The sequence below is a fragment of the Apteryx mantelli genome, chromosome 1, assembly GCF_036417845.1.
Source record: "Apteryx mantelli isolate bAptMan1 chromosome 1, bAptMan1.hap1, whole genome shotgun sequence".
Taxonomy (NCBI): domain Eukaryota; kingdom Metazoa; phylum Chordata; class Aves; order Apterygiformes; family Apterygidae; genus Apteryx; species Apteryx mantelli.
In genome coordinates, this window is record NC_089978.1 from 28,186,832 (window position 1) to 28,199,692 (window position 12,861).

The 12,861-nt window shown below is 35.2% G+C and overlaps 1 protein-coding gene across 1 annotated transcript in view; it reads left to right on the forward strand.

Annotated features, from left to right (window-relative positions):
• NBEA (neurobeachin) overlaps positions 1-12,861 on the forward strand; it is a 539,268-nt gene that overhangs the window by 472,170 nt on the left and 54,237 nt on the right. The window contains exon 49 of the mRNA XM_067291201.1: positions 7,475-7,627. Coding sequence (XP_067147302.1) covers positions 7,475-7,627 — 153 coding nt within the window. The remainder of the gene's footprint in view (positions 1-7,474; positions 7,628-12,861) is intronic.

Consider the following 12,861-nt stretch of genomic DNA (forward strand, 5'->3'; position numbering starts at 1 on the left):
TCAGGCACTGGAAAAGGACTGGGCTTTGGGGAGTCACCAAGAAAGCCTCTCAAAATCCCTACCCGTTTTTCCCTCTCTCCTAAGAACAACAACCTCAGTCTTGCACAATAAAATAACTGCAGCTGTGTGAATGTGAAACAACCAGAGATTCATGTTCAGCTGTCTGATAATATCTAATATTTATATAGTAGTCCTGAAACTGAAGTGCGGTGAAAGTAGATACCGTGCACAAGAAAAGATGTGTAGTGCTTGCATGTGAGTACAAAACCTTAAAACATGTTCTCTGTCAGTGCTCTGCATATTTGTGCAACTTCTTCCTGGCTGCACACGCAGTTATAAATGTGGATCTTTGGCAGTGGCACGTGAGTGGTATGCCATGCAGTATACACACTATAAATGGTTTTCCCACCTGGAGGTTTTATGAGTCCTTCTTTTAGTAAATATTAGGTGTGTGGAATATGGACAATCCATCAAAACAGCAAACTTTCAAAATTGTTTAGAATAGCAACTGTTCATTCGTCGTGTATTCCCTGTCATATGTTTTAAGTTCATCTGAACTGCTTTAAGTACATTTTATCTCTGATCTCAGTAATCTCCTTAATTACTGTGGCACAGGTTAGGAAATAGTTTAAAACAGCATGGGTAGTGAATTGTTCTGATATTTTCAAAGTTGTATCTTGTAAGATGGCCACAACTTTTTCTTCCAAATATTGTATTAAATAAAGATATGCGTTCTCTTAATTCTTTATTAACATGTCTAATAAGAAGCCTCCTTTTCAAGTTAATTCTTTTAGAAAAGCAAAATCTATGTTATGATTTTTTTGATAGGTTATTGTTTAAGAAAGTGGACTATGAGCTGCTGTATTCTTAAGTCATTTCTGAAATGCAACAGCCAGTTTTAACTTGTAAACTGCGATTTTTAAGCTGTGCAAAACACTTTTGGTGACAGCAGTCTTCCACAGCCTCAATATATTTTTTGAAGAAAACTTCCAAACCACTTTTAAAAAATACTCCATTCAAAATTAAAAAAAAAAACTTGATATTTGGAAAGGCATGTGTATCTGTTTAAGAAGATGCAATTCTGTGGGTCAGTCTCAATTTTCGTATCTATGCATCCTTTTTCACACATGCTCACTCCTTCCCTCCCTACCTCCTTCCCTCCCTCTGCATATGTGTAGTCTCCTCTGGAACTAAACTGTTTCACATTGAGATAATGAAAAGAAGGCTGTGGCGGTAGTTTGATCAGTCTGTAAAAAGCAAGCCATAATTTGCACTTAATCCGCTCCCTGGATTGTGACAAAAGGTACAACATCTTTGAAAAATGTAGTGTACGATAGGTTACAGCTCAGTGGGTGATTAAAGGTTTACTCAGACAGTTTTGTGCAGTACATTTGTGCAGTTCTGGTTCATTCTCAAAGAGACCTGTTCACCTATACTGGATGAAGCGGAATGAATACAGTATGTGCTGTATTAGAGTGGTAACACACAAGGGAGAACCTGGATAACATAGTTTATTTTATTGTGTCTCCCTTTATCAACATCGACCTTCTCTCGAGATAATCAGTACAAGCTGGAAGAAGAATGAATGTTAGCGGAGTGACCTTTGAGGAAACAAGTCACCCGGAAATGACCATAACTTGACCAGTCAGCTTTCACATTTCTTCCCTCCCTCCCCCCCTTTCAGGTTTTTGGTAACATTGACTTTCCAGAGAACCTACTGCTCAGGCACTAATCTTTCCTAATGCCTCTCCAACTTGTTATATTACTTCTTGAATAGTGCGTTTAGAAGTAAGAAAGGTAGCTATGACAAAATGTCATTAAGGTGCCATAGTGTAAATTAACACAGTTAATGGAGCTACTCATGACTGACTCATTGACCCAGTACTAGGCTCTTGTGGAATTAATGGATGCCAGGGGATCAGCCTTTGGGGAGAAAAAGAAAGAAAGAAAAAGAAATGGCAGCTTTAAAACCTTGAAGTGAATTATATTAGAAAAGTGAAAACGTCTGGGTTGGATTTGATTTCACTGGAAGGCCATAAAATGGTATACTCTTAGCAAAACATATTAAACAGAAACGTCAGATTTGATGCAAATGGTATACAATTATGATAGTGTTAATAGTGGTCCTCTATCACCCCAAGACATATTTTTAAAGTTTAATTTCTCAGCAGCTTGGATTTGTCACAAGCTTGTAAATTAGAAAATGTGTTGTGGGATGTTTTCTCATACAAAGACACAAGGCATATAATACTGTTAACTATACCTTGGGGTTTTAGTATAGCTATTAAAATAAACTAGAGATCACATTTACAGACAAGAAATGTCTGTTATAATATTCATTTTGCCTTTTTTTTTTTACACCCCTCTGTAGCTTTACTGCATCGTTCTTCACCCGAGAAGAGACAAGTTTCTCGGTCAGTTTAAAAGGTAGCTGACTATTAAATGATAGAAAGCTAACCTGTCTTATTAGAAGTGTGAATGAAAGGGGAGCAGAGGAGGTTACCAGCTTGTGAAATGTCAAGGACAACTAGACAGAAATTACTGCAAATGGATTTAGATCACTAGAATCCCTATTTTTATTAACTCTTTGAACTCTAGATATTTATTGTGGTAAGATATTACCCATGACAGGTTATGTAGTGTGAAAGATTTATGTGGATCCTTTGATATGTTTTGGCTACAGCAAAGAAACCAATAAAAATCACTGAATCATATTAATTTATGCAAAATTATGTATCAGCTGAATGGAATACAGTAATAATAACAATATGTGTGTGAATTGCTTACTTGGCCAGTGAGTATTTTAAAATATCAGACTTCTTTTTTTTCAACATTAGTCTTTTTTGTTTTATTTCCTTGCATTTCCTCATTTTGTGCCTGGAAACTGATGTAACTTCTAGGGAAGTTTATTTTGTGTTGTTATTCATGATGTTTTCCTTTACATCTTGATTTACGCTGGCTGACTAAATGCCTATAGTTTAGGAAGATAGTATTTTGAGATTTTTATTTCATGAACATTTGTAGCTTGAAACAGAAACTTTTCAGAAAAGAAAAACTTTCTCAAAATCATGGTAACTTCAAACAAGCATTGCTTTGCATAGAGCAGGGTTTGCATTGGCCTTTAGTTACAGTAACTATGAAATAGGAATTGTAAAGACCCACTTGTCAAGTATTCTGTCTGTCAAGCAGAAAACAGATTAGGAGACAGAAGATCCTCTGTGTCCCACCCACTGGTGCAGATATTATCAATGAGAGGCATTTTTCCTCTGCTAATTTCTGAGTCTCCTAATCCCTACCTCAAGGGTGAGTTTAACAATGATCCTTTCCAAAGTGTGGAAATTGTGGTTTGTAGGAACCTAGGTTATATGGCAAATTACACTGTGCATAAAAATGAATGAAAAAGGCAGCTACTATCAGAAACATCTGCAGTCTTAATCTCTGATCTAAAGACCACTGAAGTTGATAAAAATGTTAATTTCTGCTTCTGTGTGATGAGCATTTGACAAAATATAACAGGGCCAAAGCATGTAAGAGTAAATTATGTTATGCACTGCTTAGGAAAAATTTGATAAGGTCTTCTAATAGTTAGGTATAATTAACCGAAAGTTTGGCCGGAAGCCTGGGGAGATTAAAAAAAATCTTTCACATCTGTAACTAAAACTTAAGCAATATAGCGATGTAGAAGGTAAAATCATTGTCATTCATTTGGACTTTTAGAACTTGAAAACGTGTAAAGCTGACATTACAAATGTGTAATAACCTGTGTAAAGACAAAAAGAGTAATCTTTTCTCCATATGCATGATAGATTGATGGATAGGACAAAGTAAAATGGGCTGAGATCGTATAAGGAAAGATACAGGCCAGGCATTAGGTAAAACTTCACATGAAAAATACTGAAGTCAGTTGATGGAAGGATTGTGGAGCTGCTGTCATTCAAATTCTGGGACAGCAGGGTAGACAAGCATCTGTCAGGTAGTAGGTGTAGTTGAACCTCTTTTAGACCAAGGAATGGGCTAGATCACCTCTTACATGTGATCCTGAAGAATCAGGTATTTGAGATATTTCCTCCCTCTCCTGAACAGGAAAATCACCAGAAGAGCTTTGTCTCTACCCATATACTTTATCAGAATATAAACTGGAGCAAACCCTCTTTTGAAATAGAGAAGACTCAAACTTTGATTGAGAAAAATTTAAATAGGTTTTGAAAATAAGCCTAGTGCTTGCTAGTGTTCCTCCTTGTGCTCATTCGTGCAACTTTCAGTGGCTTCTTGGTTAAAACAATCCCTTCTGGGCCCTAGGAAAGTTGTCCTCTTTCCATCTCTGCCGTGGTTTCCTCATGTCTGCTCTCTGCTTTCCTCAGCAGTCTCCCAGGCTCTGTCTTTGCTGCCTGCTCTGTCCCTGCTGTCCCTTTCTCTGTGCTTCTCCCAGGTGGTACCTCTCCTTGCTAAGCATGCTCAGGTGCTCTGGGCGAAGGCAGCATTCGCCTTTCCTTTTTCACCCAGCATCTGCAGTTAGCACAAGGTAGAACAGACAGCTTTTTCCTTTTTCAAAGCAGTGAAGTGAAAAAATGAGCAGAATGAACTGTGAACAAGTAAACCTTTTTATCACACTTCTTTAGGTTCCCTCTTATCTTCTATTTTCTATGCTTCTAAGCATCTGAAGACACATTTTGAAGAATTTTCCAGTGCTAGCAAGTTCATCGTGATGGGATGCCACAAGATTCTGTGACGGGCCTATTTTTTAGTACATATTCATTCATTTTCTAAAATTAGAAGGGGATGGATCTATCTGAATTATTTTTAAGTGGTGCTGTTACTTAGTATAGTTAACAGTGGAGGCAACAAATTTTCAAGAGTAGTTAAACAATACCAAAGCAAATTGAATGGTTAATGCAAAATGCAGGAAATATGTGAGTATCTGAGAAAAGTCACATGCTACATTGTACATATCTCAAGAAAAGGTTCAATTCATACTATGTAGTACTCAAATAAGCAAACAAAATTGTAGGCTGAACTAAAAATAGCATTGAAGGGAATATTGAAACTAGTGGTTTTATTTAATTTTTTGAAATACTATGTTTAGTTTGATTAATCTGACTAAAAATAAATTAACAGAATGTGTAACTGAAATGATTCGGGTTCTAGAGAGAGTGCCAGAGTGTCATTTGAAGAGGATTTAGAAGTCTGGCACTGCTTAGTTTCCAGAGCACAGGAATAAGACAGGTCAAACTAAACATATACAATATAATAAATCTTATGAAGAAAGTGATTCGTATTCTTTCTGTTTACTCTATTGCTATTTATGTTTTCTGCTATCCCAGATAAGGGAACATTAAATTACACTGAAAGCAAATAGCAACAAAGATAAAATTACTAGATGGAAATACCATTAAAAATATTCAGTGACTTAAATCCCTTTGTTTCAAGATACCACTGAAGTCAAAAGGTTAGTTGAATTCAAGTAAACACTAGATGTGCCTCTGAATAACACAATTCTTTCAGATACCTTAAACGTAAAAGTTCACAATTAGAGCCTCAGACTTGAAAATTTGAAAAAGAGTCTATATATCTTTGATAGAATAAAAAACTTCCTTGCTATTTGACGTTATAGGTTAGTACACCATCATATTACATAAAAAGTTGTACTAAAGTAAGCAGTGATATGTGTTTCAAGGATCTTGTTCAAAATAGCAATAAACTTTTTTTAAAAAGTTCTAATTTCTTTCCTTAATAAATTGTGTTTCATTTGAATATGATGCTTATGTATTTTGACCTAATAAAATTTCTACATTCATAGGTTCTCAAGAATTTGGTGTTTCTTTGAGACAATACTTTTAGTTTGTCAGTCAGTAATTTGTAGGTGTAATTTGCACGTGTTGCTTTGTGGCCAGCCCTTAGTCCAAAATTAATAGTAATTTGTTGAGCTCTAGAAAGGTTTCTGTCTAGTTTTCTCCAACTGGGGGGATTGTTCATTCTTGTTAGATAGACCAAAGGGCTTCTTCAGGAACCTGAGTAATAATGAGTCCTGTTTAGAGGAAAGGGCAGAGGTTTGTTTTTTGAAATACTCTGAATAAATTAGAGGTATATAACCAAACTTAAGATTGCCAGTCAAATAATCTGCTTTCTTTTGACATTGTAGGATATTCTGGATTGCTTTTTGTTTTGCTTTGGTTTAGCTGCTGTTTTACTATTTACTGTGTGTAATATTTTTAAATATTTTTGGATTTTTGAAATTACATGTTTTATAATGAGCTATTAATTCAAGCTCAGGCTCAGTTGGTTAGTATTTTGCGCTAGTTAGATATTGATTGGCATCGTATTTTAGTTTAATCTGGATTCATACTGTTTGTAGTATATTACAAATGATGTAAATAACCCAAGCAAATTGCCTCCCTAAAAATACATAAAATTTTAACATAAATATTCATATATTTGTTTTTAGTGATGAAACTTGAAAAAACCATCTATGCTTTAACTGCTCTATTCTCTATGGAGTTGCAGATCAGATTTAATTAGATAAATTAGTGTCTGCAGTGATTTTTTTACGTTCTGCATGTCTGCAGTCTTTGAAAGGACCACAAAGAGATTCAGATTTCAGGTGCTGTGTCATCGGTTTTGATCATGTCGCACAACTGAATGCCATAATGCTTTTAACAACTTAATTTAGTGAATTTAATCCATATCTGGATATTAGAAAAGAGATGGTGGGTTTTAAATCTTTTTTGTTATTGCAGTTCAGTACTTAAATAGTAGACGGCAGCAAATGGAGATATTTATTATGTCAAAACTATTGCATTTCTATTTAACTATCCTAGAAACTGGGAAAACTTATCTAAAATGCAAGAATACACTGCAGATGATCTTTGCTACTCAGTTAATGAATGTTCACAGCTTAAATACCATGTATTTATGTTTTAAGGGCATTTGCTGAACTGACATTTTTCTTTCCATATTTTTTTCTTATAGTAGAAGTAGAGGTGAATTTTCTTAAAGTAGAAAAGTTCATCCACCCTGAATTGCACTTCCTTTTGTATGTAGCCAAATTGTCATCTTTTCTTATGCAATTAAAGCATATAGAGAAATAATACCAAAACAGTGTTATATTAGCAACTTTTTTTTCCTTTTGAATAAGTTTAGCTAAATAGTGATTAAAAAACCCGACATATTTATAGTATTGAAGGATCAGCATGCAGTTTTTTGTATGAATTATCCTGATCTGTTTTATTGATATGTACTGCTTTTCCAAAATTATGTTTTTTATGAAAACAAATACGGGAAAAGCAGATATTGTCTAATATTTCATTATGATATGTATTTTTGAACTAAAGTACAAGAAATAGATTATAAAATTTCACAGAAACATGAGACAGACACAAATGTTTTAATGGCTACTACAACAGAGACTGACTCTAGCAGCATCATTTAGCATCTCTGTGTAAAGGCAAAGTTACATGGTATGTTTTCTCCCTGCTAGGAGTTAATTCCAGAGTTTTACTACCTACCGGAGATGTTTGTCAACAGTAATGGTTATAATCTAGGAGTCAGAGAAGATGAAATTGTTGTGAATGACGTTGAGCTCCCTCCTTGGGCCAAGAAGCCTGAAGACTTTGTCCGTATCAACAGGATGGTAAGCAACATTTTAGTTTAGCTGGAGTAGTGAGGTGTGTGTTTTAATGAACTAACCTATTGCTATTTTTTTACCTCTTTAGAATTAGGTTTAAAAAGGAAAAGAAAAAGTGAGAGAGAATTTTCATTCTGTCTTGCTTGACAGAACTATTTTACAATGGATTTTCCTTTAATGTGCCCAAATAATGGAATTTGAAATTCAGTTATTTCTTCCCTCATGAGAAGGCATCAGATGGGCATCAGTTGAACAACACAGGACATCCTGAAAAATTCAGGCTGTTCCTCCTGACTGTCTTCTACAAGAAAAAAAAAATTGTTTTAAATGCTTGTGTATAGAAAGAAATGGTATGTTCCTTACTTGACCAAAGCTAGGTACTTCCTGTTCAAAAAAGATGAACAGGAAGTGCAGAAATACAAAGTTAAACCAACAACTGTTATCTCTGAACAAATTTTGCAGAAGAACTGCTCTGATGTAAATCACCATGAAGTTTGCAGAATTTTAGCATGAAAAACATTTATCTATATTGTATATTTTTGATAATTTTACAGATAATGTGGTAATAATAGAATTAATACATAGGCATGTTTCTAGTCATTTTTAGGAAAAACAAGGTATATTCTGATGTTTAGGCCAGCAATAGCTCAATTTCTAGTTGTATTTGGAAATGAATCTTCCTTAAAATGTGTATTACCTGCATTGCTTATACATTCTTTCAAGCTATTTTTTTCCATACAGTTGCAGAACTGTTCAGCTTGTACATTATTCCCTATAGTGCTTTTGTGGTAGCACTGTAAATCTACCAGTGTTGTTTTTCTTATGATCAGTTTGGCGATTTAATTTCAAGAACTGTATATTTAAAGGAAATTGTTCGGGAGTTGATGGAAAAAATAGCCATATGAAGTTCAAAAGAATAGCAGAATATTATAAAAACAAACTTATTCCTAGATGTCCGTGATTTAGAAGTGTCCTCTATTTAGGACAGTAAATGATTTGGCATATGTACAGCAGTCTCCTAAGGAAGCGATGGCAACCTCATCACTTGAGACATATGAAATGCACAAAACAAAACATGAGGAATGTTTTCCAGGGAGTAGTCCTTCACTGGCAGGAAAAAGCTGAACAATATTTTCCTTCTTTTTCTTGGCTGGTTTCTCTCATAGCCGCATGTATTGTAACGTTCTTTATAAAAACCAAGTAATTGTCACAGCTTTCAGCATTAAATTCAGGTGCAATATTCTTAGCAAAAAGGAAGTGGACTAAAAGGGCTGCAAGCCTCGGCTAGCGTTCTTCAGGGTGACAAGCACAATCACAGGTAGGTGTCTCTGGAGTGCCCATGTCACTGCGTAGAGCCCCTTTTCAGACCGTGGCTGTGGCTAAACCAGTACAGGGCCCAGGAGTAATTACACTGAAGTTGACCAGAGGTTTAGTTTTGACATCTGTGAGAACAGAGGGAGATACATTTAGTGTGATACCTTAGTGAAAAAGGATAAACAAACTGCCACCTATTGGGGAAAATAATGAGATGCATACTAATGACACCCTTTGGGAAATTTTATAAAGAATGCTCCTTCTTGTATCCTAAATTGTGTTTCTCCATCTTTCCTTTTATAAGTACAAAGGTGGAAAAATTAATATGAGGAAAAAAGGCACTTTGTGTTAAGAGATCACTTGAATATATGCATGACGTGATGTTGATTTCTGTGGTGCAATTTCTGCTTTTGAGAAAATAGCAGAGGGAGTTCTCTATGGAAGAGTTTGGTGCTGGGATATTTACAGCTGCTGAAAAACAGCTGCTTGCATGAATTTAGAGTGTAGCATTTATACCCCTTCAGGACTATACTTTCAATAAAGGATGGTATTTAAAAGCTGGAAATGCTTTTTAAATATTAAGCTGTCAGAGCACTAACGAGTGATTCCATATGTGTGTAAGTATGCTCAGATTGCCACAGGATAGACAAACTTATGTTAAGATCAGAGTAGTATTAGAACTACTGGCTTCAACTTCTTGAGCACTCCTCAGTTCCTAAAATCAGAAATGATCTCACTGACATATCATACCCTTCCTATTCTTTCTTCCACCTGTGTCCCCACAGATGTGAGCATCATGCTGTTATGATATAGTTTGGCCTGGAGGCATTTTCTGCACGGCCTTTATTCATCCCAGCATCTAGTCTTAGCAAGAGCGTGATCAGTAGTTAAAGTCTGGCTCTCCACAGACCCATGCTATCTTCAAGTGAGCAGTCTGATGAAGTTCACAGATGATATAAAGTTGGGAATTGTTAGAATTAGGAGAAAGAGGCATGCATTTATTTGAATTAGGTGCAGAAAATACACTGAAAATCACCTTGGGAGAAAAGAATTATAGGTATTCAATAGAAAGCAGAAATCTGGAAACAAAAGTAGTACCAAAAGAGAGCAGAAGCAAGGGAAGGGTAATAATGAGCAGCAATTACATTAGATAGCACTCTGTAATTCTACATGGCACCAGAAAGAACAAGTGTATTTTGAGGCCATCTATGGAGAATGATTGCATCACAGAGGATGTAAACAGTAGTACCTTTCTATGGTCCTTTTGAGACTGCACCTGGATTATTGGATTCATTTCTGGGCAACTAGATGGCAGAAGTATTCAAAATTGGATGGAGTTCAGAGAATAGAAACAATGTGAATAACTCTGGACTGTTTAAAGAGCATGATATGTGAATAGTTTTTTATAAAGCTTATTATATAGAAGTAGCAAGTAGCTAAAGCAGGATAATCCCTTTATGAAATGTAGATAACGTGTAATAAGAGGTAATGGAATTATATTTTGAAAGGTAAAATGTGTAATAATTTATCAGAAAAACTTCCTCACATAGGGATCTATTAGCACATGGAACAAACTGCTTCTACCTTCTTGTTTTGGGCACTAAAAATAGACTGGACAAAGTATGAGAAAATGTACTTTAGGGAACAAATTGGAAGGTTTAACATTTGTTACCTCATGTCTGAGTCCATGTTTTGAGCTGGTCAGCAGATGTATTATTCAGTTAGGTCATCCCTAGGCCAAGCTTTGTGTGTTGCACAAGAATCTATCTCAAGAAAAAAAAATTGCATGGGTGTGGTGCGGAGGTGTAAAATAGCAAGTGGGTGCACATTGGGAATTTCCACGTGGCTTAGCAAAGCAAGCAGAGAACACGTTTACAGGAAAAGGCACAGAAAAGGGAAGAATATTTCAAGTGTGAACCTGATCCATTGTCTAATGAAATCAGTGGTAGTCATTTCCTTTCGCTGTAAAGCATCCTATGTGGTAGCACAGAGGGGGCTCTTGTTTTCCTAGCTGACAGTATTCTCATATCTTCATATGTATTTTTTGCTTGCTGCAGTCACACATGATGTGTAATTTTACATGGGAATAAATACAAATCCGTATATACAGCTTACTTACACAATTATAAATGTAAACATTTTCTTTCAATAACAGCAAGAATTTCAGCATACTGAGACTTAGCAAAGCAAGCAGAGGCTGGCCATAGAAAACATCATAGAGACATAATGACATAAATTGACATAACAATTTAACCAAGTAGTTAACACACTTTACTAAAATTGTGTTCAAACTAAAAAATGTTTTTTTGGGACTGCTTTGTTTGATTGTTCGGTTGAGTATTTTACATTCCCAAGTAAACACAGAAATAGAAATGAAAATGGTCCATCAAAAGTGATTCCACTAAACTCATGAAAATTAAACTTATTTAGAGCCTGGAATCAGGGATTGTTGTAGCAGTTTTATTTATCCATACAAAGCTAGACTGATTACACTGGACTTACTCATGAAACATTAATAAAGCCCTATGTTCAATGCTAACATGATTATGGTCTGACCTCGGCGATGTCAGAAAGGACAGAGGCAGAAAGTGTCCCTGATAACATTACCCTAATGCTGGGCTCATCAATCATAATCTCCCAGTTTACCAGAAAAAAGAAAAAAAAAAAAAAAACGCATAAAACCTTCCACAGATGTGCATCTGTAGTCCTACTCAGCCTCTCAGTCCCCACAGACTTAGAGCAGCCCTGAGAGCCAGAAATAGAACATATTCAATCAGTAAGTCAAGCATGCTAAATCAAGGCAGGGAACACCACTGTGAAACACTGAAGCAGAGCTTTTATAATAAGCATTCTTTAATTTGGAAACAAAAGATGCAATATTGTGTAATTCAAAGTTAATTATAATGATATTTTGATTATGGCTTATGCACATATTAAATTACAAATTACAATGTTGAGTAAAATGCATTCACTATAAATTATATTTCTGAGAGTCTAAATGCTGTCCTGTTTTTGTAATACATATTTTGTCACTATTACATAACTCTGTTATTAAGATTGAATTTTCTTTCTTTCTATGAAGTGATTTATTTACACTCTTCTGCCACCAGTTATATTTTTTGTACTATTCCCTGGCTACTCAGAAGCATGCATAGTATTTCATAATTAAAAAGCTTCTTGAATAGTCATTAAATACATATATTATTAAATCTCCATGCTGTAAGGTTCTGGAAGATTTATCTTTTTTCCTCACCATTCAGCAGCAGTTGACATTCCTTTTTTACCAGAGAAGCAGTAGATATGATTTTGTTTTACTTCATCAGTAGTAGTTTGTTTGATTTTATTTTGTGTATTGCAAGAACAATTGCATTTGTTCTTAATGCAATTAAATTCATCCACAGCTCATGGGGGTTTCAATCCAATTTGGAAATTGCAGCAATTTTTTTTTTTTTTTGAAACTTTCAATACTGCAGAAGAATCTACTTACATCATAAGCTGCATGTGTAAAGGATCAGTTTCCCTGCAAACATCCCTAAACAACCCAAATATGTAGAATGTGCTTCTGCTTCATTTTTTAAAAGATTGTTTTGTTTAAACAAACAAAATGAATTTCAGATTTCACTATTTCCTGTTTGATTTTATGGCAAGAGATAAAGAGTTTACTCCAACAATCAGTCCAAGAAATGGCAAATGAGTCACTGAAATACTAGGCTGAGAGAATCTGCACAATTCATGGCTACTTAGGTGTGCGGATGTAAGAAGAAACAAGAAAAACCCAGATCACAGGCTGAGACAGTAAAGTAGCTGATGCTTTATTAAAGCAGATCTGCAAAACCAAAGTATCTCAGAGTACTTCTGAAGAACTATTTTAAACATACTGAATTTAAGTCCTCAGGCACCTCTCCTGTTCTCCATGTCCTTTCAAA